Source organism: Apteryx rowi, unplaced genomic scaffold (genome assembly GCF_003343035.1).
Source record: "Apteryx rowi isolate R43461 unplaced genomic scaffold, aptRow1 scaffold_53, whole genome shotgun sequence".
Taxonomy (NCBI): Eukaryota; Metazoa; Chordata; class Aves; order Apterygiformes; family Apterygidae; genus Apteryx; species Apteryx rowi.
The window spans coordinates 2,722,619-2,745,432 of NW_020450794.1; the positions used below are offsets into that span (position 1 = coordinate 2,722,619).

Below are 22,814 nucleotides of genomic sequence, written 5' to 3' on the forward strand. Positions count from 1 at the left end.
AAAGGCCAAATCGTCTTCTCAACAGCTGATTCACTGCTTTCTCCTTGGTTTGTCTCCAATTAGTACTGGCTATAGCAAATCTAAATAGCAAGCCTGAAAGATAAAGTGTGTTTGTACATGGGAGAAAGAGACTATAGACAAAATGTATCTTCATAATTTCCTGCATAAGAGATCTAAATGTATTTGGTTTCAGCACAGAAAATTATGTCCCATCTGTCTGGCTGATCCAACCCTTGTCTCAGTCAAAAATATTATTAAGTGTCAACAGGACGCTGAGCAGGCCATTTGCATTAACAATGCCTGCACTGTTGAATTACGTTTGCCACTGGAAAAAATAAATCTATTTCAGTATGCGACATACAGAGCTAGTCTCCTCTAAATAAATGGACTCATTTGTTCATATATGTTGATCTTCAGTTCCCAGAATTTATCTTCAAGTCAGTCCAACTAAAAAGAGCAAAAGAGGAAGACTTTTGTATGGGCTACAAACAGATGACAGATGAAGTAGTGGAGCGGAAAAAGGAAAAAAAAAAGGACATCATGATCCTTTGGTTAGCTGATATTTAATGAGACATCTGAAGACTTTATCCAACCCATGCACAATCAATTGTCTTGGTAAATCTATTAAACCCCTTAATGGCATTCTGTCTGAGGCTGAGATTGCCACATGATCCACTAGTCCAAAGGGAAAAAACATCAGAAAGAACAGTGTCCTCATGCACTTTATAGCCACATACTGGAGGATTAGAGCATAGTATCATTCGTACAGCGAGATGCACAATTTTAATTGAGCGCGTTCTGCATACCTTCATGGCAACTACAGCTCGCTGACAGTGCAAAGATGCTTACCTTTAAGCTGTGCTCTGCCCAGCCCCAGCACTATTGCTAATCCAATCTCCAAGGCAGCAAGCCTGCGCTCTCTGCATGTGAACTGCAGCTAGCAAAGCTGCTTCTCAGAATAACTATCATTATGAACGAAATCATACAGCTCAGCTACATAAACCTACCAAATAATCCTTTTATTTAGAATACATTAATCCCTATATATTCCTATATTCAAAGTAATTCCTATACGTTCCACACTTGTTTTTAAAGCTCTTTGACATTGCAGTCCACTCCTCTGAATCCACACAAAAAAAACTACAGACAAGTAGTTTCATCTACAGGTTCAAGTGAAGATATCATACACTGCTTAAAAGAGAACACTTAAAAGAGAATTTAAACTATTCCAGCTCCCTAGGAAAATAATCTTTGCCACAGAATAAGAAGAATACGCTGTTTCCATAACGTAGCATTGGTTTCAGTACAAGAGTGAGACCAAGTACACAGCACCTGGAGACATCATGTAAATCTAAAGCTTCTGCATGACACGAGGATGAAGTAGTGGAGAGGGGGGGAAAAAAAAAGGACATCATGATCCTTTGGTTAGCTGATATTTAATGAGACATCTGAAGACTTTATCCAACCCAGACCTGCCAGAGCCCAAGCACGCTCTCTGGGTCTTGGGTTTGGGCTGTCACGAGGCAATGGTGTTAGAGCCTCCCACTCCCAGACTGACCCTTGTCCCCTAGTGAGCAGCAAATCCATCATAGCTGATGCCCAGGCAATCTTCTTTGAGCAAAGTATTATATTTAGAAAAGCAGCAGGGTACCTGAAAAGCAAGTCCTGCATGTTAGCTTGCTGCACGTTGAACAATCTTCTACAGATGTTCCAAATAACATGACCTTTTTCTCCTGTCGAGATGACAGACCCTTCATTGGATGAACACAGTGCAACACTAATTGTTTTATAATGTGTTTGCTGTCTAGTTTTCCAGCCTGGCAAAACATATAGTCACTTTAGCCAAGAAAAAAATTGCAGCACCTTTCATGTGTGCAGTTGAGTTGTAGTTGGGCATGTTGCATATATCCCACGGGTTTCAAAAAGCATAGGTGTATGCTATACACTAGTATAATTTAATTTTTTTCTGCATGATCACCTACTCCCTTAGTTAAATCATAGATTCACCTTATTGACTAGACAATATACTCTATGATTACATTCTACTATTTATAAAAAATTATTGCTTAGCAATTCCAAATTTGGAAAAAGGAAAACTGTAAGAAAGGGATGAGGCTTGATTTTTTTTTATATATATATATATGTATGTATATGTGTATACATACACACACACACGTATATACACATACATGGAGCATAAGTCTCTAGACAAACCACTTCAAATAAGAGGCGGCATTTGATTTAGGGCACTGACAACTGGGAAAGAAAAGAGAAGCGCTAAAAAGCCATTTCCCAGATTTTGGGCAGGGAGGTATTAATATTCTGTTCCAATACACTCAACTAGTCCATCTCAAATTTTCTTTGGCTGAAAGAATCCCACTAATATTCTCTCCAGTGGCTTATGAATATCATGAGTGTTCTGACTTTATTTGCATGTGACCATTAAACAAACTTATTTGCCCACAGGTAAATGTTCTTGTGTACATACAGGAGGTCCAAGCCAAGATTTCCTGCACACCAGTCTTAAGAAACTCTTTCCAACCCCATTCTTAAAAAACTATACTTAAGAAGTACAGTTAAACAACATACACACTACAAAGCAAAACTCTCAAAATGCACAAAACACCAGAATTGCAGTTGCCAGGCACTCTTAAATAACCTTATGCCCCTTTGCATATGCACTGCATCTCAGTCTGCAGTTACAAGATCCAGCGCTATTTTTTTTCCACCAAACGCTGCTGCATTCAGTGCTCAGCAAAGAATCGGGGCTGCGCGGTGAAGCAGGCTGTGGTCTGCAGGGCTGCCCAGAAGCAGTTGTTGCAGAAGCTGGAAGATGCAGAGCAAAGCAGACGGGGAACTGCAGGAAGACAGAGAAGGATCTTACGGCTAAAGCAGCTCAACGACACCCTGGAGAACTGGGTCGAGCCTTTGCAGTAAAGCCCGTGAAACAGTGGGCACGCCACTCCAACAACATTTTTCCAGGCGGTCACTCGCTGTGTGTTCACTGTTTTCTTAACGCTTGGTCCGAGACAACTGGGGCCTGACTTGCAGAAGGACTGACGTCCATCACAGTGGTAAGTATGCAGTCAGAAACGTACTCAGGCTACACTGCCACGGCTAAGCCCTCTGGAAACTCAGGTTGAAGGGTTTTCAAACTGGGCACCAAAATTAGTGGAAACTTGAGATTTTTCTCTCCTCAGATTGTAACTTTGAAATGGGAATTATAATATTATCATAACTGATTATTAATGCATGAAAATTTTATGACAATAACACAATTTGCATAGGAGTCTCCATAATAATACACATTATTACAGTAAACCACAAAGAAATTCATGATTTTGTACTCAAAGCGCATTAGAAAGGATGTCAAATAAATAAGAGAGAATTAATGAAGAAGACAAGCTACTTAGCAGCATGCTTTCAACAAGCCCCTTTTATTCTGGGCACTGAATGAAACAGAGACTGTGCTGGAGAGAAAACAAACATGATCAGAGCCAAGCAAAGGGCACGCAAAAAAGAAAAAAAAAGAAGTGTGCACAGGAATCACGCTAAAGCAGCGAATGCCAAATAGAGAAGCCGGTGAGACAACACAGAAAGAGCCCTAGTCACAACTGCCAGTCTGAAGGAGAAAGTCCCGTCCTTCACGTGGATAGGGGAGAGAGGGTTGTTCGAAAGCACTTGCACTTCTTCGGAAGAGAGACCACTAGCCAGGCCCACCGTGAGCACAGTGGCCTTAGAAGTCACATCCAAGCTCCTGGCCCATTTCTCCCACCCAGACTGAGTGTAAAAGTCCTTGCAGCACTCAGTCCTCTGGCCTGGGGCCCTGCTCACCACCCCAAGAAAAAGCTACAAGTTGAAATCCACCCTGGGCATTAGGAGAGCTTGCAGAGCTCTGCATGTTGTCCTGCACGTGTGGGGTTGCAAGAAATGCACACGAAGGGGCAGGAATGAGGTTGCATCCCAGGTCTGGGGCACAGCATTGCACCTCTATATCTTCCTTCAAGTACCCTTCCCATCAGCTATTAGGATGGAGTGGTGCAATTCTCCTGCTCTCCACCTAGTTTGGGTTGCCGTCCCTCATGTAGCAACCTTAGACCTGTAACTGTAAAAGTGCTCTTTCTAAAAGCAACGACTGAGGAGAAGCAAAGTCCAAAACTTCCTTTGAAATAAAGTACTATTTGCTCAGAGCAGAAGTATCTGGTTTAGAATAAAATATGAAGAATAACTACATGCAATTTTCTTACCAGGTGGCTTCTGCAGGAGGATCCTGGTACATGAACATCTCCTAGACAACCGGCAACGCCGCCGGGACTTGGCAGGCACAGTCCAACCCCACAAAGTACCTCAGCTAAGCTCTCCTCCAGCAGCTTTGAGGAAGTCTCCTTCAGAGGTTAGTGAGTCTTTTTGATCTCCAAGCTCCGTGTCCGGAAAAACAAGCCTCCCTTTTTTCACAGAGACAGGAGCTTAAGGTCCTTGAAAGAGATCGGTTTGTCCTTTGTCTTTCAAATCCTTGTCCTTAGCTAGGGGTATTGTCTTCCTTCTGTTTATTCTTCCCTAGCCTCCACTAAGCTTGATTCAAGAGAACAGTGTTATGACCCGAAGTGGCTAGGTCACATATAATATTCACACAATTAACACATTTCTGTGCTCTTGGATCACTGCTTATCAGTACCACAACTGTCACACATTGCATTTGACATGTTCAAACTTGTAAGTACTTACACTCTGCAAACTTAATGCTTGCTTAATATGGCTTAGAAAAAAGAGACACATTTAAAGAGGTTTTCTATATCCTTTAATTTATATCTTGCATTAGCTTTACTCGGAGAGTTTCAATTTAATCCAAATACAGGTCTCTTGTCACCCAGCAGCCAGCATTTCTTTGGCTGACAGAATTTAATGACATTCACTCAAGTACTCCCCCCGCTATAAATGGAGAAGCTGCCTGTCTGTTCTGTTTTCACTTCCTAGAAAATGAAGGCTGAAAAAGCTGGCCTCCTCTCTCCTCCTGAGCTGAAAAAAGCAACAAGGTTTTATCCATACTATTCATTTGAGGAGAGTGGTTATGCCATGACTTAGTATGCAGTTCAGACAAGGGTGGGATTTCTCAACTATCTTGAAGTCCCTACAGCTGAGCTAGTAACACTAGCTTTCCTTTACAGTCCATGGAAACGGACACTTTTAGGGCATGGTCCAGTGCAGACAGCTAAACAAAACCAGATCTATCACCCCCTCAGACAGCCTGTGTCTCTCACGGACTCTGCAGTGAGCCCAGGGTGACTAGCTGAGATGCACATGTAGTTCATCTGCTCAGATGAATTGAGCCAATAGCGATGGAAACTCCATAGGACAGCAACGGCAATGAAAAAAAAACATATTTTAGTACACACAGAAGTCTACTGGATTCAATCAGTATCTTTGCTTCTATAGGGGAAAGAGACAGAAGAGAGACAATAAAGGAAGATGCTGTTGCCTGTGCCTGCACCTTGGTAGAGGAGACAGCACGTGAATCAACAGCTCTTTTTCAAGTTGCCACAGCAGCAGCAGCAGCAGCAGCACAAAAGCCAATTCTGTCAAGTGTTGTGTTTGTTCTCATTGTATAATCAAGATATTTGTAGGCAGAAACAGGTTGCAGCCTAATTAAGTTTGATCGGAGTTGAGCTCTTACCCAAGCAGTCGTACTTTATAGCAGTCTCTAAGTATCACGATGATATTTATTGGGAAACATAAGTGCTCCATTTCCATAAAAGCAGGCAGTTTAAAATTAGCTGCAGATAATTCAAAATGACTGCTTAGAGCAGAAATGTAATTTTCTGAAAGGGGTTATTGGTTCTGAACATGATGCACTGCACTCATGATCTGTCATGCCTCATTACTTCAGACCAAGCCAGTGGGGCTAGTGTAACTTGACACATTAGAGACTCTCCTCAATGTTGAGTTCTTTTAAGATGCTGCCTTCCAGGCTGAATTCTAAAAAAGCCATTATCAAACTAATTTTCTCAAGCCCTGTGGCATATTTACAGGTTAAATGGAATTAAATTTTTTTAATAGTACTTAAAGCACAACACCACTTTTGAGAGTGATTCAATAGAAATGGAATCAATTGACTTAAAGTTTATTGTCCGTAAGCATTCAAATATCACTTCACAGGTTTAAAAATAATTATTTTAGCAGCCCTGCATATACAATCAAGGTTCAGAAGCTGTCAAGAGAACAACTTCTAATTCCAGCAGTAATTTGGCAGCATCTCATTTGGTTCGGCCAGTGCAAACTAAGCGCAGGGACAGAACGTCGTTGATTTGCACAGGTGGAGTTCAGCCATACTCGAACACAAGGAAACTTTGTTCTTTCCATCTCATACCTATCGAACTCCACCTACAATGGTTTCACAGCTCAAATTACAATGCCATAATCTCCATTAGTTTTCTGTTGATGCAGTTTATTACAATTAAATCATTAGGAATTTGACCATGTGTACATGGAAGACTAGAATTTAGCACATCAGTCCTTTGGTTGTGCAGTGTCAAGGTAAAAAGCACCAGCGACTTACTTTTGTCCCTAAAACAAGAGGTTTTACACCCTCCTTTTGACTTAAGAGGAAAAAAAAAATACATCATTTTTATGGTTACTTTTCAAAGTAGAACTGCATTTCAAGCATTTATTAACCAAATTAAGCAAATGCAATTTAAATTATGCTTTACTTGTCTTATTAACATATTAATGAATATACATCAGCAAGCTGAACTAAATATATATTGAAGATTTGCATGGCTGATTATCTTTGTGGAGTTTTGCAACTGACAATTTGAAAGGACAAAAAAAAAGCTATGGCAAGGTCTATGCAAAATCAGAACTTAGAGAGGTTTTTAAATCAAAGGGTTGTTTTGTATCTTGTGTAAATTAAAATAAAAATCTCTTTCTAAATGAAGAGGACCTGTTCTTGGAATTACATTCAAAGCACTAATTTCCTAAACTTTTAAGGCTGTAGGTAGGACAACATCTTAACCAAAAGCACACCCAACGTCCTTCTCCCAAACATCATCTTTCAGAGAAATACAGGGAGTCTTGTGCTTCAACACACTGCCTCAGGAGTATTTTCAAAACAAGCAAAAAGGTGAAAAATGAAACAGCGGCATGCAAGGAAAAAGTGAAAGCTATTTTGATAAAATTGTTGACAGCAATCAACTTGTAACCACAAAAAATAACACGAAAATAAACACTATTTGTTAAAGCTGTGACTAAGTCAGGACTCACATGCCACTCAATTCTACTCCTTGCTGTTGTCATATTTCTAGTATCGCTCCAGACTACTCGCCAAATCTGTGACTCAGTTTGCCACCCTTCCTGCCTAACATGGGGGAAAATAATAGGACAAGTGTTTTAAGCATATTTACTGTTAACGACTGTCATAGCTGAGAACTATTCTAAAAACAAAGTATACTAAACCAGCTACTGAAAACACCAGGATTCCACTGTTTTTGTAATCTTACCAGATTTCAATTTTGAGATCCATTTGAGATCATTTCTGAATCTGATACTTCTTCCACACTTATTCAGATTAAGTCTACAATATTGAACTCATCCATCAGCCATGTCTCTCAACCTCTATTAGACAGCTGCTTTCTTTGAAGAAATGCTGGCACTTCTGAGAGGTTACCCTCAGTGCACAAGGAAAGCTGCTTTCCTTCTCAGTTTTATGAGAACACTAGCCAGTATTTCAAATGAGTGATCTTTTAAACATGTAGGTTTAAATGAGCATTTTTTAATGGCACAGAAGAGTTCTCAGTTTCTTTGCTCAGTTCTGCCCTCACCCTGTCCTCTCAACAAATTGATCCCGATTAAAAATAATTTGGGGGAAAAAAAAAAAAAGGAGGGGATGAGGAGGGAACAAAAAAAATTTTAATTTGAGATGGATTAACTCAGCTATTTCACTCTCAACTCCATAAATGCATAACTAATGGAGGAGCACAATGGTGAGAACAGGTAGCAGAGGTCAGGAACTAGGTCAATGTTGCTGCAAGAAAAAAAGAAAAGTAACCTAAAACTTCCAAGATCCACACGTTATTTTCAGTGACAGTTCTATTTATTGCCTTCCTTTTGGCCAATGTTTTTTGCATGATGAAGCAAAGACCAGAGTACTACGGGGCATTTGCAAGGCAAAGCCAGTAATAAATGAGGCAAGTGAACACGCGGATGGAGATGCGAGGTTTGACCTTCTCCAATGCAAACGGCCACCAGTCACCACCCAACCCAAACAGCGTGGAAGTGGGCATCTGCAAGAAGAACCTGGCTTCCTACAGTCTTAATTCACTCCCCTGAGAACGGGCATAAACCGCTCCCAAAATATTTTGCTGGCATCTAGATGTTTCCAGGTATCATTGCTAGTATTATACACTGATAGCAGTAACAACATGTGCAGAACGGGAGAGTTTGCTTTTCCACAGAGGTAGCACTAGCATTTTAAGCCTTTCACGTGCTGATTAACTACGTTTCTGTTCGAGGAACTCCTAATGCCTCAGCATTAACGTGCAGTTGCTGATTGCCAGGGACGGTCTGGTATACTAACGAGTTCCAGCAGCTATAATTGAAAACTTTCAGTTAGAGATTTTGTACAGCTTTTTTTTTTTCTCTTTTTTTGAAGGGAACGATAGGAAGAAAAGGAAGACAAACATGACTTCATCTTTCTCATTTTTAGCTAGGATGAGACATATGACTACAGAAGGAAATGACTAGAAGGACAGAAAGGCAAAGCTTGCTAAAAATTAGATGATAACTATCTTCTCGATAAAAAGATTTTACTGAGAGAAGTGCCTACAAACTGCCTCCTCCTGTTGCCCATGCCTTCTGCTGCCCAATTTATTAATAGACCTCCTCACCACATGGGAATCCAATTTGTGAATAAATGTGGAAAAAAAACAAAGCTGCTGGCAGATAACATACAAGCTGCTCAAAACAAATGGCACAGGCTCACTTTTCCCTTCAAAAAACCAAAACACGTAGAGAAACCCAAGTCCAATCATGCAGCCGGCAGTGAGTTTGGTTCACCACTGCATACATATTCTTTTTGTCGGATCAACTCTTGCACAGCCAAAGCTGGAGTCCAGGTGTTATAAGGAATATATACGTAACACAGAATAATGATTATCCAAATGATTAAGCAGCAAAGAAGGGCGTAGGTTACCCGGATTTCTCTCCAATCATGGGCCAGCTTTCCAATTTTGTATCTTCTGATACCTTTCCTGCAGCAGCTCTTCCTAATTAAAACAAATTAAGTAAGAACCTGTTGTTATTTACACCCCTGAATGCTAATATTCATGGATCTCAAGAGAGACCATGACAAACCTGGAAGGATCTCCAGAGAGCTTTTCAGTGGCAGTGTGGCACACTGTCAAGAGTGGGAAGGCTGGCCAGCTGGCAAAAAAACTATTTTGAATGTACTTGGCCAGCCAGGCCTGTAAAAACAAGATGCTTTGTCAGCCAGTGCAGTGGGCACTTATGTTCATAACAAGTCCTTTTTTGCTGAGTTTTCTAAGAACAAATCCTTGTTAATGTTGATCTCCAAGTGCTCTGAAGAATGGAGATGGCCAGCAGATCAAAAACTAAGATGAAAAGAAACAAATCCCTTTGGTTTGCTGTATACAGACTATCTAGTAAAGAAGGCGCTTTTTCCCCCCCTCTTTCTTCTCTCTCTCTCTCTCTCCTTTTTTTTTTTTTTTTTTTTTTTTAAAGGATCAAGAACAACTTTTGGCTTTGATTAAGGAAAAAAAAAAGGCAAGATTTTAATTTTTGGTCCTTCAACCACCTTCCCCTTCAAGAGATACATTACTTTACAAAACAGCATGCATTGACTTTCACACTGAAACTGCAGGCTGCTTATTTTTCAAAAGGTGGTCAGTGCCAAACATGACTGCTAACTCCGCTACAGTTACGTCTGGGAGGCATCACACCAGCTGGGATTCAACAGTTGGGAACACTGCCGCCAACACACACAATCTTTGCACAGTAAAGTTGTTTTTTAGTAAGCCTGGAGTCAGTTGCATTGGACTAAGTGTGGTCCCCTGTACCTACTGCACCAGGCTTGGTATTAGCCACAAGAAGAAGAAGAAGAAGAAGAAATCTTGGTATTTTTAAGTCCATCTCTTCCATTTCACTTTTATCTCATCTTCTACAATTCTCCAAGTTCCTTCCACATCATATGTGGAAGCGCCATCCTTCCAAGCCTTAAGCCAGGTTTCATGGCAATTAAAGCCTTGTTTAGCTGCAGCAAGGTTAAGTCTCTAGTTGGCTGGTAAACGCAGGGAACGCAGAACTGCTGTTTTAAACTCCGGCAGTGGCCCAGGCCGGGCCACTTCCCCAATGGAGGACTGAAGCACGCAGGAGCCTTTTAAGAGCAGGGTCATGTTACATGCATCCAATGGTGCCAGCCTGCATGTGGCATTTTGTGCAAATGCAACATATTAACTTGCATTTCTGCAATCTATCTCTACATAGCTCCATGTCTGGCAGGGGGAAAGAGGGGAAAGGAAATCTGGTGTATTGTGGAATCGTCTGTGATTACTTACGGGACAGCAATAGTGCAAGGTTTGCATGTAAAGTGCTCTGCCAACCTGCCTCAAACCCAACAATTCACTGGGTGATGGGGCAGGAGGTTACACAATTTATGGGCTCTAAATTACCCAAGTAGTGCAAAACGATAAGGAAGTATGGGAAGAAACTCATAACCATCCTCTAAGCTCATTAGTTACATGGGAACCCTTCTTATTAGAAAACAGAGCCAGAGCTGTGTTGGCTTTGAAGTTCACCAGCCATCTCCTGCTTCCAGACTCATGCTTCCAACCTCTGGAATATGTTTTCCTTAAATGCCCTGAGTTCCCCCCCACCCCCCAACACAATATTCCCTGCCACAGATCCCAAACATGGCTCTCAGACTGCTGATGCTGAATTCAAGATTCAAGACCTGAAAGTTGAAGCATTCAGATTGAACTGAAGCATAAAGTACAAAAGCAACCGAAACACTTGCTGGCTCAAACTTCTGTACTAGGTTCCATAAATAGAAAAACCAAAATGCATATGGTGACTAGATTAAACAAAGAGCATCGAACCATCCATTTCACCTGAAAGTTTGTGGACCAAACGCTTGGGCCTGTCACGGCAGAGACCCTGGCCATATGTCTGACTGCTGTGACTTTAGCCAACTTTGTAGTTACATTATCTTTGAGATCATAGACTCATGGAAATGTGGGTTGGCAGAGATGTCTAGAAGTCTCCAGGCCAACATCCTGCTCACAGCAGGACTATCATCAACATGAGATCGGGTTAGCCAGGGTTTCATCCAGCTGAGCCTTGAAGACTTCTGTGCCAACGCTGCAGGACCATCCTAGCAAAGAAAATGTTGCAAAGCTGCAGAAATGCTTTCAATGTGGGAGGCAGAACAAGAACCAAGGGGCGCTAGCTCAGGGTGCAGGGCCAAAGGAGCACCAACCAACTCTAGGGTCAATGTATCTGGTAGAAACAGGGAAAGGCCTTCCAAGAAAAGCAGTGAGCAGGCAGGGGAAGGTAAGGAAGAGAAGGAAGAACTGGTCCTTCCAGTCAGGTTGGAAATGTGCAGCACAAGTTCCAGGAAAAGGTGTAGCCATGTGGTGAAATGAATTTGCTGAAGATGGTTTTCAACAGTCAGGTCTGTCAAACCCAATTGCCACCCTTCTCATACTTATTTTAGTTGTATTCCAAGGCTGCAAGAGATCATTTTGGACAGTGTTTCATCAAAGCTATGCAACATTTTATCAACTGCACAAGAAGGATAGATTGCAAAATATTTGTTGATTGCACAATTTATGTAGCAGATGGCAAACTCCCTCTTTTAATGTATGCAAGGCTGTTTGCCTCTCACTTGAATGTACATACAAGACTTCAATACAGCTTCTGAGAAGGGTAAAAACAACTCAGATTTCAGAGACCGAATCTGAATTTAGGCGGTTGCAAGGCAGTAAATAGGCAGCATCCTACCTTCATACAGCACACCTTCAAATAATCCTGAATTCTCACTGCAGCACCCCCAGGTCTGTAACTGTCAAAAATACGTGAGTCTCACTTAAATCATTCTGTGTAACTACTTGAAGAGATCCAGTTGCACAGTAAAAACAGTTGACAAAGAATGTGTGTATGTAGGAGTGTGCGTGTGTGTGCAAGTGTATATACACACCTTGAGCAAGTAAACAAGGATGGAAACTTAGTACAACTAATTGCAGCATAGCAACAGTTACTCAACTTTAGAAACATTCCTTCCTTTGTCTAGGATGATCAGGTGAGGTAGTCAACCAAATATAGTTAAACATACAATGTGCAAATGGGACAGTTCAAGTGGGACAGCTATTTAACCAACATCTGAATTTAATACTTTTAAATCTGTAGCATACCATACTTAAAAAACCCAACAACCACAAAAAATAAGGTTCTGATCTGGTTCAAATTTAACTTTGCTTTCAGGAGGTGTTGACAAAAATTGAACTGATGAAGCAAAGGACTACCAAGAGTACAGCATAGAGTATTAAGGAAATAACCAAGTTAAATAAATCAACTGTGTTCTAGTTTTCTTTGTACTGAGTGACCTCTTGCCCTTTATGGTTTTTATTTGCTTTTCACTGTACCGTTATGTAACCACTCCCACTAATACATAAATTTTCAAGGTGAACAAAAGCTTAAGTGATTACATTCGTCTTGGTCACTAAGATGATTTTTTCACTAACTTCTACTACTTATTCAGTTTTATATTTTTAATCACATAAACTATTAAGCTTTTTGCAGTGAAGTTGCTCGATTTAGGTTCTAAATGACTGTACTTTCCAATTTTTGACAGGAACAATAGTTCCTATAATGTTAATAGCTACAGACCTTAAAATGGATTAAGGCTGAAAAGGAGAAACGCTTTGCTGTTGTTCTTCCTTCCTCTTTGCAGGCCAAACCACCCTTATTTTGCAATTCGGGTACCCAGAACTGCCTTTTAATCTCAATAAGCATCTCTGATGCCCACACCGATATACTACCAAAGAAGATCTGTCTTTTCAGAATACATCCTACACAAAAAGGACTGCAACTCCATTATCTGAAGCGATTTTCAGCAATAGCTATGAAGCAATCTGACCTGCAGTGTTTATACCTCATTTTCCGAGGCAGAAGCAAGCACAGGCACGATCCCTCCTCCCTATAGCATGAATTTGCTCATGACATTTTCCTAATCGGATCTTTCTTCAGCAGTGGAAGCTTTTACTGGAAATAACCATAACCTATGGAATCCAGCTGCCTTTCACAGACTTGTGCTTATAAAAATGTGCAAAACACCAACAGATCCTCAACGGTATTCAGCCTGTAATCCTAGCAAAGTAAGGAGATTTACAGAAGCTAAATCCTAAGATTTTTATTACACTGTGAAAGCACGTTCAATTTTAATATTTGTGAATTTGGGTGAATTTGGCTTATCATTTGTTTATAGCATAGTTAATACAAATTTTGAACTAAATTTGTGCAGAATACACAAAGTTAACACGTCAGAATGGTGCTTGGTCTCTCAAAAGTTTGCTATGGGACCTATTTCTTTCTTTCCCAAAGCAGCAAGAGAATTAAAACTTCACAGTCACACAACCAAAATTTGATTGAGCGTAACCTTGTGACCTCCAAAATTCTAATAGCATTTTACCTCCCTCATACAGCACACTATTGCCTATGTTTTTTATGAATTCTTTCCCCACCTGATTTTCTCTGAATTATCAGGGTCTGGATCCAGCCATTGGCAGAGAGGAAGTGCAATATACCTAAGGTAAATTCTGAGCTGGCAGTTCCGACTTTTCCAGTATCTGTAAGTTCTTGCACTGGCAAAGGACGACTCCATCTAATACATCTTTTCATCAGAAAATATTTATCTCACTGTCAAGAGTTTAAAGCAACGATCAAAATACAGTTAGAACTAGCAAATATTAGATTTTTTATTTCTAAGAAATCTGTTAGTTGCTTGTCTGTTCTTTAAAAAAAAAAATGTTTGTTTCATATGAAGATGTATACCCCTGGTGATTTCAGACTTCAGAAAAATGGTATGGAATGAGAAGCTGCTCTTGCCCGTAAGTTTGAAACAATTTATTATAAAAGTTATTTCAAAACTTAGAGTGTGGCTTTTAGTATTTTCTATGTAGTAGTATTCACCTGCTTTATACCATTAACTAAGATTTATGACATCTCTAACATTTAGATACAACTGTTTTAAAATTAGGAAACAAAAGAGATGTACAACGTTTCGGGGGGGGGGGGGGAAGTATCTGCAAATCCCCAAGTTTGCTTTTGAGATGGACTACTGGGAGAAAAAAACCCTCTAATCCATAATGCTGATGAGATTTCCTCAAGTCTTTCTGGGAAGAATCCTGCAGTGGAATCCCTGACCTAATATTAAATTAGGGCAGAACATACTTTTTGCTCATAAGACATGCTTTACTTCCTACAAAAATCCAAAAAAAGTGCTGTTTTTCACCTGGATTACCAGTAATTCCAACACTGAAAAGAAATGCATGTGAAAACATCCACTCCATAAATAACTTCAAGCATATAAACCAAGGGCAAATAATTCAAGCTAATCTATAACATTTCATCAGTCCCAGGTATTAAACTGCAAAAATACATACCACTGCAAGAAAGTAAAACCTTTCTATCAGATAGCCCTTGAATGCTCAGAAATGAGAGAAAGCAAAAGTTGTGACCACTTAAAAAATATATTTTTCCAGAGTCCTCACACTCATCAAGACTATTCTCTCTGAAAATACGGCACTGCGGTTTGTACTCCGTGCTGGGGATAGCACTTTGGTGCTCCACCATGCAACCAGTTCTCGCCACAACCTTAACTTTTATATCTCTGTTCACTAAGAGAAAAAACAGACAGCATCAGCAACACGCATATTCTCTGTATAGAGTAAGGCTGTCAGAGAAGCATCAACAGAGCAGCGCCAACATTTATTATACAAGTAGTCTGCTTCAGTGCCTATTCTGGTTAGCCGGAGGGACTAAGTGACAGCTATACATGATGAGTATCAGTTCCTAAGTAAAATATTTCTACTTAAATCATCTTGCCCTTGATTTCCACTTACACGTTCACCCCCCAAAAAAGGAAAACTGGTAACAAACCAGATTTGAATACTAGGGGGAAAAAGAAGCCCTGAGGGAAGGGAACATCTCATAAGGAAAAGAACATGACAAGCACCATAAAACAAGTTTAAGTATATCTTCATACCAAGCCACAGTGCTTAACTAATACATTTGTTTTCTATTAACAACACAGCCAGCTATAAATCTGTGGATCGGTTGGAAACTGGAAAGGCGGCAACGGAAACGTACAGATAATCTAAGACACCACTGCTCCATGTGGAGCAACATTACCTTGGCGGGGCAGGAAGGGCGCAAGAAGGGCAGCTCCCCAGCTCGCTTCGCTTCCCGCCCAACACATTTGCACCCAGTTGAAATTTCAAGCCAAAGAGCTTTACAGAAATGTCCAGAGAGGGCAAACAAAACTAAAAGGATGTAGAGAAGAGGCTGGGAGCTATAGACATTTTAAGAGAAACTCAGCAAGGCGCAGAGATACAGAAGAGTAAGACCATCGTGCAAAAACAAGACGGGCTGTTCAAGAGGGAAGAATGGGTTGGCAGGGATGAGTACTGAAAATCGGTAACAGATGAAGGATAACCCAGGCTCAAGTGCAATGATTGGAGGATATTTTTTAGTCAGATGGTTGAAGAAAAGCAAAGCAGAGTACTTCATGGCCAGTGTGTTCACCTGCCTTCAGCCAGGATGTACGCTGGTGATGGAGCCTTTATACAGGGAACTTTAAATATCATTGTAAAATCTTCACTGAAGAAGAAGAGGTCAAAGTGCAAGTTACAGAGCCAGAACCAAACTTCCCAAAGTTTGGAGCACTAGTATTTGTGAACATTTCTCACCAAAAATGTTTTTAAGGGTGCTTAGAGGAAAGGATTCATTTTTCTTCTTTTAACAGTAATCCCAAGGATAATAAGAATTAATTCATACAAGTTGCAATGAAGTTTCTCAAAACCAGAAACATCTCTATTCCATCAGAAAACATTAATAAGATTTGGCATGCTTCAGGTAAGCTTGGTCCACCGAAACTCATGAAAGTCACATAAACCTCCCCATTTCTAGCCATATTAGGTCTTACATATACATTTCTTTTGTCTGAAGGCAACTGACTGATTGAATTTTAAAGACAGCAAATATAGAAAGCAATGAAGGTTATTTATCAAAACAGAATAAATGGACACTTTCTAAATCCAGTACAGAGAGAGACACTGTGAAGAATCAGAGTGACTTTAAATTCTGGAAAAGATACACTTTCTACAGAGCTTTTCTTTGCTTCTGTCCAAACAAATGAAATATTAATGTCAATTCATTACACATCGGTGCACTTGTATACTCCCCTGTTATCAAGTGCCCAAATGAAAACAGTCTGTTCTGAATAATTTACTCCCGAATCATCAGCGAGCCCTTTTCTACAAATCCTGGAAGAGACCTTCACTGTTTGTCAAATCTAATCCATGACTGACAGTTTTTACCTTTCAGAAAACACGTTCTCTCTGTTAAGCTTCAGAAAGGTACCAGCATATGTATTTTTGATGTGCTACAAAACTTGACATTTAGAAGAGATATAACTGTGATAGCGATCAAGTAAAAATACATACAGACTATAAAACAAGATGAAGAGTTTCAGGTTTGTGGGCTGAATCTAGCAAGCAAGAACAATTCATTCAACCTCCAGTTGGTGGTCTCTGCTCCTGTCTTTCCAGGAAGCCCCCAGGTGCACACGGGGAACGTCCCAAGGGCCAGATGAACCCTCTTGGCAGCCCACTCACTGCCATTTCGGTGCCCGGGCTCTCCTGCCTCAGCCCATCACACGTGTGCAGCTTCCACTGAAAGCTCTTCTATTTTAACTCTAAGCTAAAGACCATATGAAACAACAGCTCCTTAAAACAAACACAAATTTTGACTGAAGTGGTGACAATCCTGTTATGCTACGATTACCTCTCTGATTACCAGTTTCTAATTCCCTTACCTGTACTGAACGCCAGACTACAGCTCACTGCACTGTCCCCAGCAAGGGAAGTAAAAGTTATGTCTAATGGAAGTTCAAACAAATATATTTACACAATCATTTTCTTTGGTATATTTGAGACATGAAATTGCATTGCTAAAATAATCAACTCTGGTTTTATTGTGGGTTTGTTAAGAGAAATTAAAATGACTCAGAAATCTCTGTTCTTCATGTTCACATTTGCTTTCTCTCTCTGTATGGGGAGGAAGAATTATAAATGTACTTGCTGATTGATGTTACTGCAATAATCCATTACTGGGGAAAAAACAATTTCAAAACAAGAGTCACTGACTACCTGACTGCCTTCTGAAAAACAACACTGGCTTTGTGATTTCAGGATTTTTTTTTTTTTTAATGAACGTGGGTATTTTTTCCATTTGCTCACTTATGTACTCATTCTAATGTACTCACTATAACCTTAATTTTTTTCCCCATTTGTTACTAATGGAATATAATTATTTCCAGTCTCAAGATACTTGGCAGAAAACTCCACTTTTTAAGGCTAGGAAAAAAGCCTAAAACCATACACCATTACTGTCTTGGTCACTGCAGAGATACACTGGTAGAAGGTGGAGAGTCAGCGTTTAGGAAGGGGAAGCTTTCAAAGACCAAGAGGAAAACTAGACTAACAGAGTAACTATGCCAAAATGTACCGTCGCAGCAGGATCCCAACTGACTGGTACTTTCATGCTGGCCTCGGTATAACCACACACTTCCAGTTAAACCATTGAGTCTGCATAGGTACACTCTATATGCCTAATACAGGTACTCCTTTGCTATAATCGATTAAAATATTGTAAAATCAAAGGAAAGATATTAAATGTAAACTATTAGCATCAAACCCCCAAACTTAGCTCATAGTTTGATTTGCAATAGCTACTGTTAAAAAAAGAGGTTTTAAGATTTGCTAACACATTACAGAGCAAAAAAACAAAAACAAATTAAAAACTCTTTCCTGTCAGAAAAGAAAGAAAAATTGGAAGTAGGATGCCATGCCTTTAGTTATATATTCATATGAATTATAAAAGTTAAAAAGAAATGCAGTATTCAGCGCTGATAGAGCTATACATCTCTTTCACGCAGGTAAGATCAGATTGTATAATGCAACCACTAATAAAGATGAAATGTAAAGTAAAATGAAAACAGTTCTTATAAAAAATAAAGACAAGCCCTTCCTCTGATTTATCCTGAAAATGTAAAAGGATGGTTGATCATTCATAGTCTTTGAACTTTATGCTTCTTCTGCTTCTATTCTGCAGGTATTATTTAATTCTGGTATTTGGTTAGGAAAAGAAAAAGACCAGCTGACTTTGCAGTACCCGAGATATGAATACAGTTTTAACATAACAGCTAGAGTGGCTGACTGTATGTTTGACTTCTGTGCCCTCAGATTCGTCATGCTTAATGTAAGGAGAGCTGTCAATCCATATATGAAGACATAATATAAGCAAAAATCGCATTCGCCACAGAACTTGTCTTTGTGACCAACGACGGACACAAATTTAAGTACATTAAAGGCCTGGCGGTGACAAATACACTGACTTGATTTGGATGCAGTGAATTCAGCAACAGGTAAAATGTTTCAGTGCATACCCAGCTAAATGAGATTTACATATTTTACAAAGTAAAGCTTACCTGCCCGTTTTTCCCCAGTTCCATTTCAACTATCGCAACAGGGGTATTTATCTGATCGATGTGTCTTGACTGTGATTTCATATCCACTCTCCAGTTCATGTTTTTCAAGACATTATCCCACCGGCTTTGATTTATCAGGCTCTCTCGGATCTTTATTCGGTGGTTCTTCCAGAACTTTGCAATGACTGCAGCTTGATCCGATGTGATGCCACCTTGTTTTTTGGTTTGGGCAGTGAGAAAAGCCTCCAACTGATTCAAATCCATGTCTGCTGAAGCAATTGACTGGAGGAAAAATAGGAGGAGAAAAAGGGAAAAGATTGCTCAAAAGTATTCTTTAACAGTCGAAGCTGAACACTCAACCAAAAGATTGTATCTTGAGGGTTTTACAAATATCAGGTTTTAAAAGGATACTGCAAACAACTTTCATTAAACAGTTTGCATGTACCTATCCCTTTGCCCAGATTGCTGCCCCAGGACAGCTGGAGGGGAGTATTTTGGGAATGGTGAAGAGGAAGCAGGGAGCGTCTCCAGGTATGGAGCACTCGTACAGGAGCACCAGGGAGCTTCTCCCAGTAGCCCCTAGGCAGTACTCTTAACTCATTACTCTTACTCTTTACTCCTCCTCCCTGTGTTGCAATAGAAATGATCCTTTCAAAACCTATTTTTACAGAAATCCACTCTTCCACATGTCTTTCCAAAGTTGATAATAAGCCTTAAATTTTCATTGCCTAACTGGCAATGGTTCCTTAAATATGCCTGTGGCAGGGAGGGAGGCAGAAGGTGAAGAGAGGAATCTGTGGTTAAATTTCCCCCTTGCGATTTCAGGTAGACAACTTTATTTCATTTTCACCAAAACCAGATGCAATCGATCCTTAACAACAAAGTGAAATGAAGATAACACTGGGATTCTTGGAATTTGTATCAATTTAATTTTCCTTGACATTATATTTCTGCTTCTGTACTCTGTACCCTATTGGTGCAAACCCCAGAAGATGCAGGGCTCTTCGGTGTGAAATTCCCCTAGTTCAGTATTTTCACCACTTTCCAAGATAAAAATACAGCTGTGCCTTTTAAAACTGCTGCTCAAAATTGAAACTAGTGTTCTTATAAAAGCTAAACGGTGTTCACAGAAATAACAGTTTTGCTCTCAAAGCCTACTATCAGCAGAGATGATGGCACTGTGTGGGTTTTGGCCAGGCGCACACCGTGTGCTTCACATGCCCCATCGGTAATGCTAGGCGTTACTTATCTGAACTTACAGGCGCGCTGAGCGTTAGCATTTCACAAGCTTGCCAAAGACAGGAGATCTGTTACTTTTCCCTATTTCTTCTGTGATAACCTGCACCTGTCAGTGGAGTTAGCTACAGGCAGGCTTCATCGCTCTCCTCTAGACCAGACAGATGGCAAAGTACATGGATCCTAGTCACATCAAGAGCGGCCGGAACGAAAATGATTGATTAAAAAAAAAAAAAAAAAAAAGAGAACTAGCCCTAGAAAATGAGCTCGCACATCACGCAAGGGCCAAAGAACAGCAGCAGGAGGTTGCTGCTTTGAAGTGAGCAAAGCCAACAGCATGTGCTTAACCTGCAGTAGAGACACCACATCCTTCTTACGCTGAGTTTTTTCAAGAGAAAAACAAACCCAGCGCTCCCCCAAAACATCACACAACTTGTTATCTTTAACAGTATTCTGCCTTTTATCACCCAGGGTATGAGATCTTTCTCCTGAAACTTTGGTAGTGTTTTTTTCTTAAGAGGGAAGCGCTACCTTCTCCAAATGGATTAGTTGCCCTCTGTCACAGGCTTGAGAAAAGAAATGGCAATCCATATTAGAAGCAACTTCTCTGCTGTATCAGGATCCCAGCTTAATATCCGGCAATTTATTTTAAAATTTGAGCTGTCTAGCGTACCCCTCGCATTTGCAAGTTAAACGTAAAACCTCTATATGTTCATGTACTACAAGCACCCTAATTAGTTTGCTATCAAAATGCCACACAAAAATGTTTTGCCACCCAAAACAGAGGAAGGAAACCATGTGTCGTTCATCTCTCTTTCTCCCTCATACAGATATATGCTTGCATGTGTACACAAAGTATGGATCATTTAATATTGTAAATGTATACACTTAAGAAACAGGGGAAGATGACAATTATAGTGTATTTTGTGGAATTTTTATCAGAGTCTATCCTTTAAATAATATAGCAATAAGCTTCATTCACACTAGAATCTCTCTCAGTTTGGAAATCAGACTGTTTCTTAAAAGCTCCTTTTTAAAAAAAATGAATATAAATTTTAATCTGAAGAGAGTACAAACAATCAATGAGTTATATTTCAACATAACTGCATGAAGATATTACTGAAGACATATTTTCATCAAAATTCCTCAACAAAAAACATCAGCTCTAAAGGTATTCAAGTAGCAAAACAACAGCAACTCATTTTAATATTCTTTTTCATCCTAACTTGGAAACATTTTATTGTGAGATAGGAAGCCAGGGGTAAGTTACAAAGAACGAGAGGAAAATTAAGGTCTTTGCTGATCCTTCATTTCTTTCATTGTACAAATTCTTGTACAATTCATTCTTTAAACAACCATAGTTCCACTCTATTACTCACATAAATGACAGCAGTTAAACTGTGGACTATTTTATGAAGCCTGAAAAAATCTTTTAATGTAACTTGGCTAAAAATTATGCTAGTCGTATTCTGCACAGCACTGCAAACAATGCTTTCCATTATTTTTAACAATGCTCCTCAACTGCATAGTCAGAATATCATATTACAGTGAATACACCTTATTGAAGTTTCTAAGGATTAATTTAAATTTAAAACGTAAGTGGCTTTCCCATGTTTTTAACTAAGTATAGACAAAACGTGTCTGATTACAGGGCTCCTTTTCCTGCCTTCAAACTTTGGGGATTTAGGTTGATCGTTGACCACGACCGGGACAAGGATTAGCCGTTGTCCAGCGCCCCAGTGGGTTTCCTCCTCCAGCAGTGATGAAAATGGTTTCACTGTCGGCATAAACAACACGCACACATTTTAGCGTCATCACTGGAAATGTCTCAGGACTTAGAGAGGTTGAAACCTATTTTATCCATCAACTCCTGCAGTAGAAACATTTTCAGCACTGGTTCAAGAGGGATGTGTCTCACTCACTACTTCACTTACATTACTATTCATTCAAGTGACTAAGGAACACAGCACTGTAAATCCTATTTTCAAAACTAAAATCTGTAAGAAATCACACAAAAGATTTCCTCACGTTGCATATTTTGAGATTTGTTAAAACACGCATTTTTTTCTAGGAAGCACAGCTTAAGGAAAGCCCGTCAGACAAGGAGCGTGCAAATCCTACCCTCAGCAGCCGGCTACAGCTTTCCCTCCAGAGGCTGGACAAGTCTTTTAAACAACATGAAACAGTTTTGCTCATACTGATTTTTCCTTGCATTCATCTTCAAGAGAGATCCATTATCTCTTAAAATATAATTCAGCCAATAAAAATATGACTTCAAATACTCTTTCTTTAAGGGAACAATATTTGACAATCTGGAGAGTTTTGTATTTGCTTAATTAAACATGTGCCTTGGTACACAGAACAGGAAAGCAGACTTAAATTCATTATCTTTTCTGAGAAATAGAGCCTGACAAGCATGCAATACCGATGAGAAACAACAATTGATAAAATCCACCAGGAAGAAAAGCGCACTTCATTTCCAGAAATAAAACATGACTTGTCAAGCAATCTGGAAGCGCTCCAAGAGCTTGCCATGCCAGGACGCATGGGCATTTTCTCCAGCTGACCCTCAAAACCACGGAGCGCTGCCAGTCTGTAGCACAAAGAAATCAAAAGCTTGCAGAACACAAACAGCTCAGTGCCATGTACTGTAGTAATGAACTTGCCTCTTCGGGTCTTTTGGAGGCGGGGTGAGAAGCTATTCCTGTATCACAAACAGCGTAATTCAGCTGTGCTCAGAAATATAACCTTGAAACCCTTTTATCAGACACTGCGTGCGTGCACAGAGAACGGGGACCTGCTG

At 39.9% G+C, this 22,814-nt stretch overlaps 1 protein-coding gene across 2 annotated transcripts in view; it reads right to left on the reverse strand.

The window, feature by feature from the left end:
• The window catches only part of COMMD1 (copper metabolism domain containing 1), an 81,079-nt gene that overhangs the window by 39,918 nt on the left and 18,347 nt on the right, over window positions 1-22,814 (reverse strand). The window contains exons 2-3 of one of the 2 annotated variants that reach the window (XM_026080718.1): window positions 18,776-19,057; window positions 12,010-12,070 (exon numbers count right to left, since the gene is read on the reverse strand). In XM_026080718.1, coding sequence (XP_025936503.1) covers window positions 12,010-12,070; window positions 18,776-19,057 — 343 coding nt within the window. The remainder of the gene's footprint in view (window positions 1-12,009; window positions 12,071-18,775; window positions 19,058-22,814) is intronic. The other variant, XM_026080717.1, reaches the window with a different exon arrangement.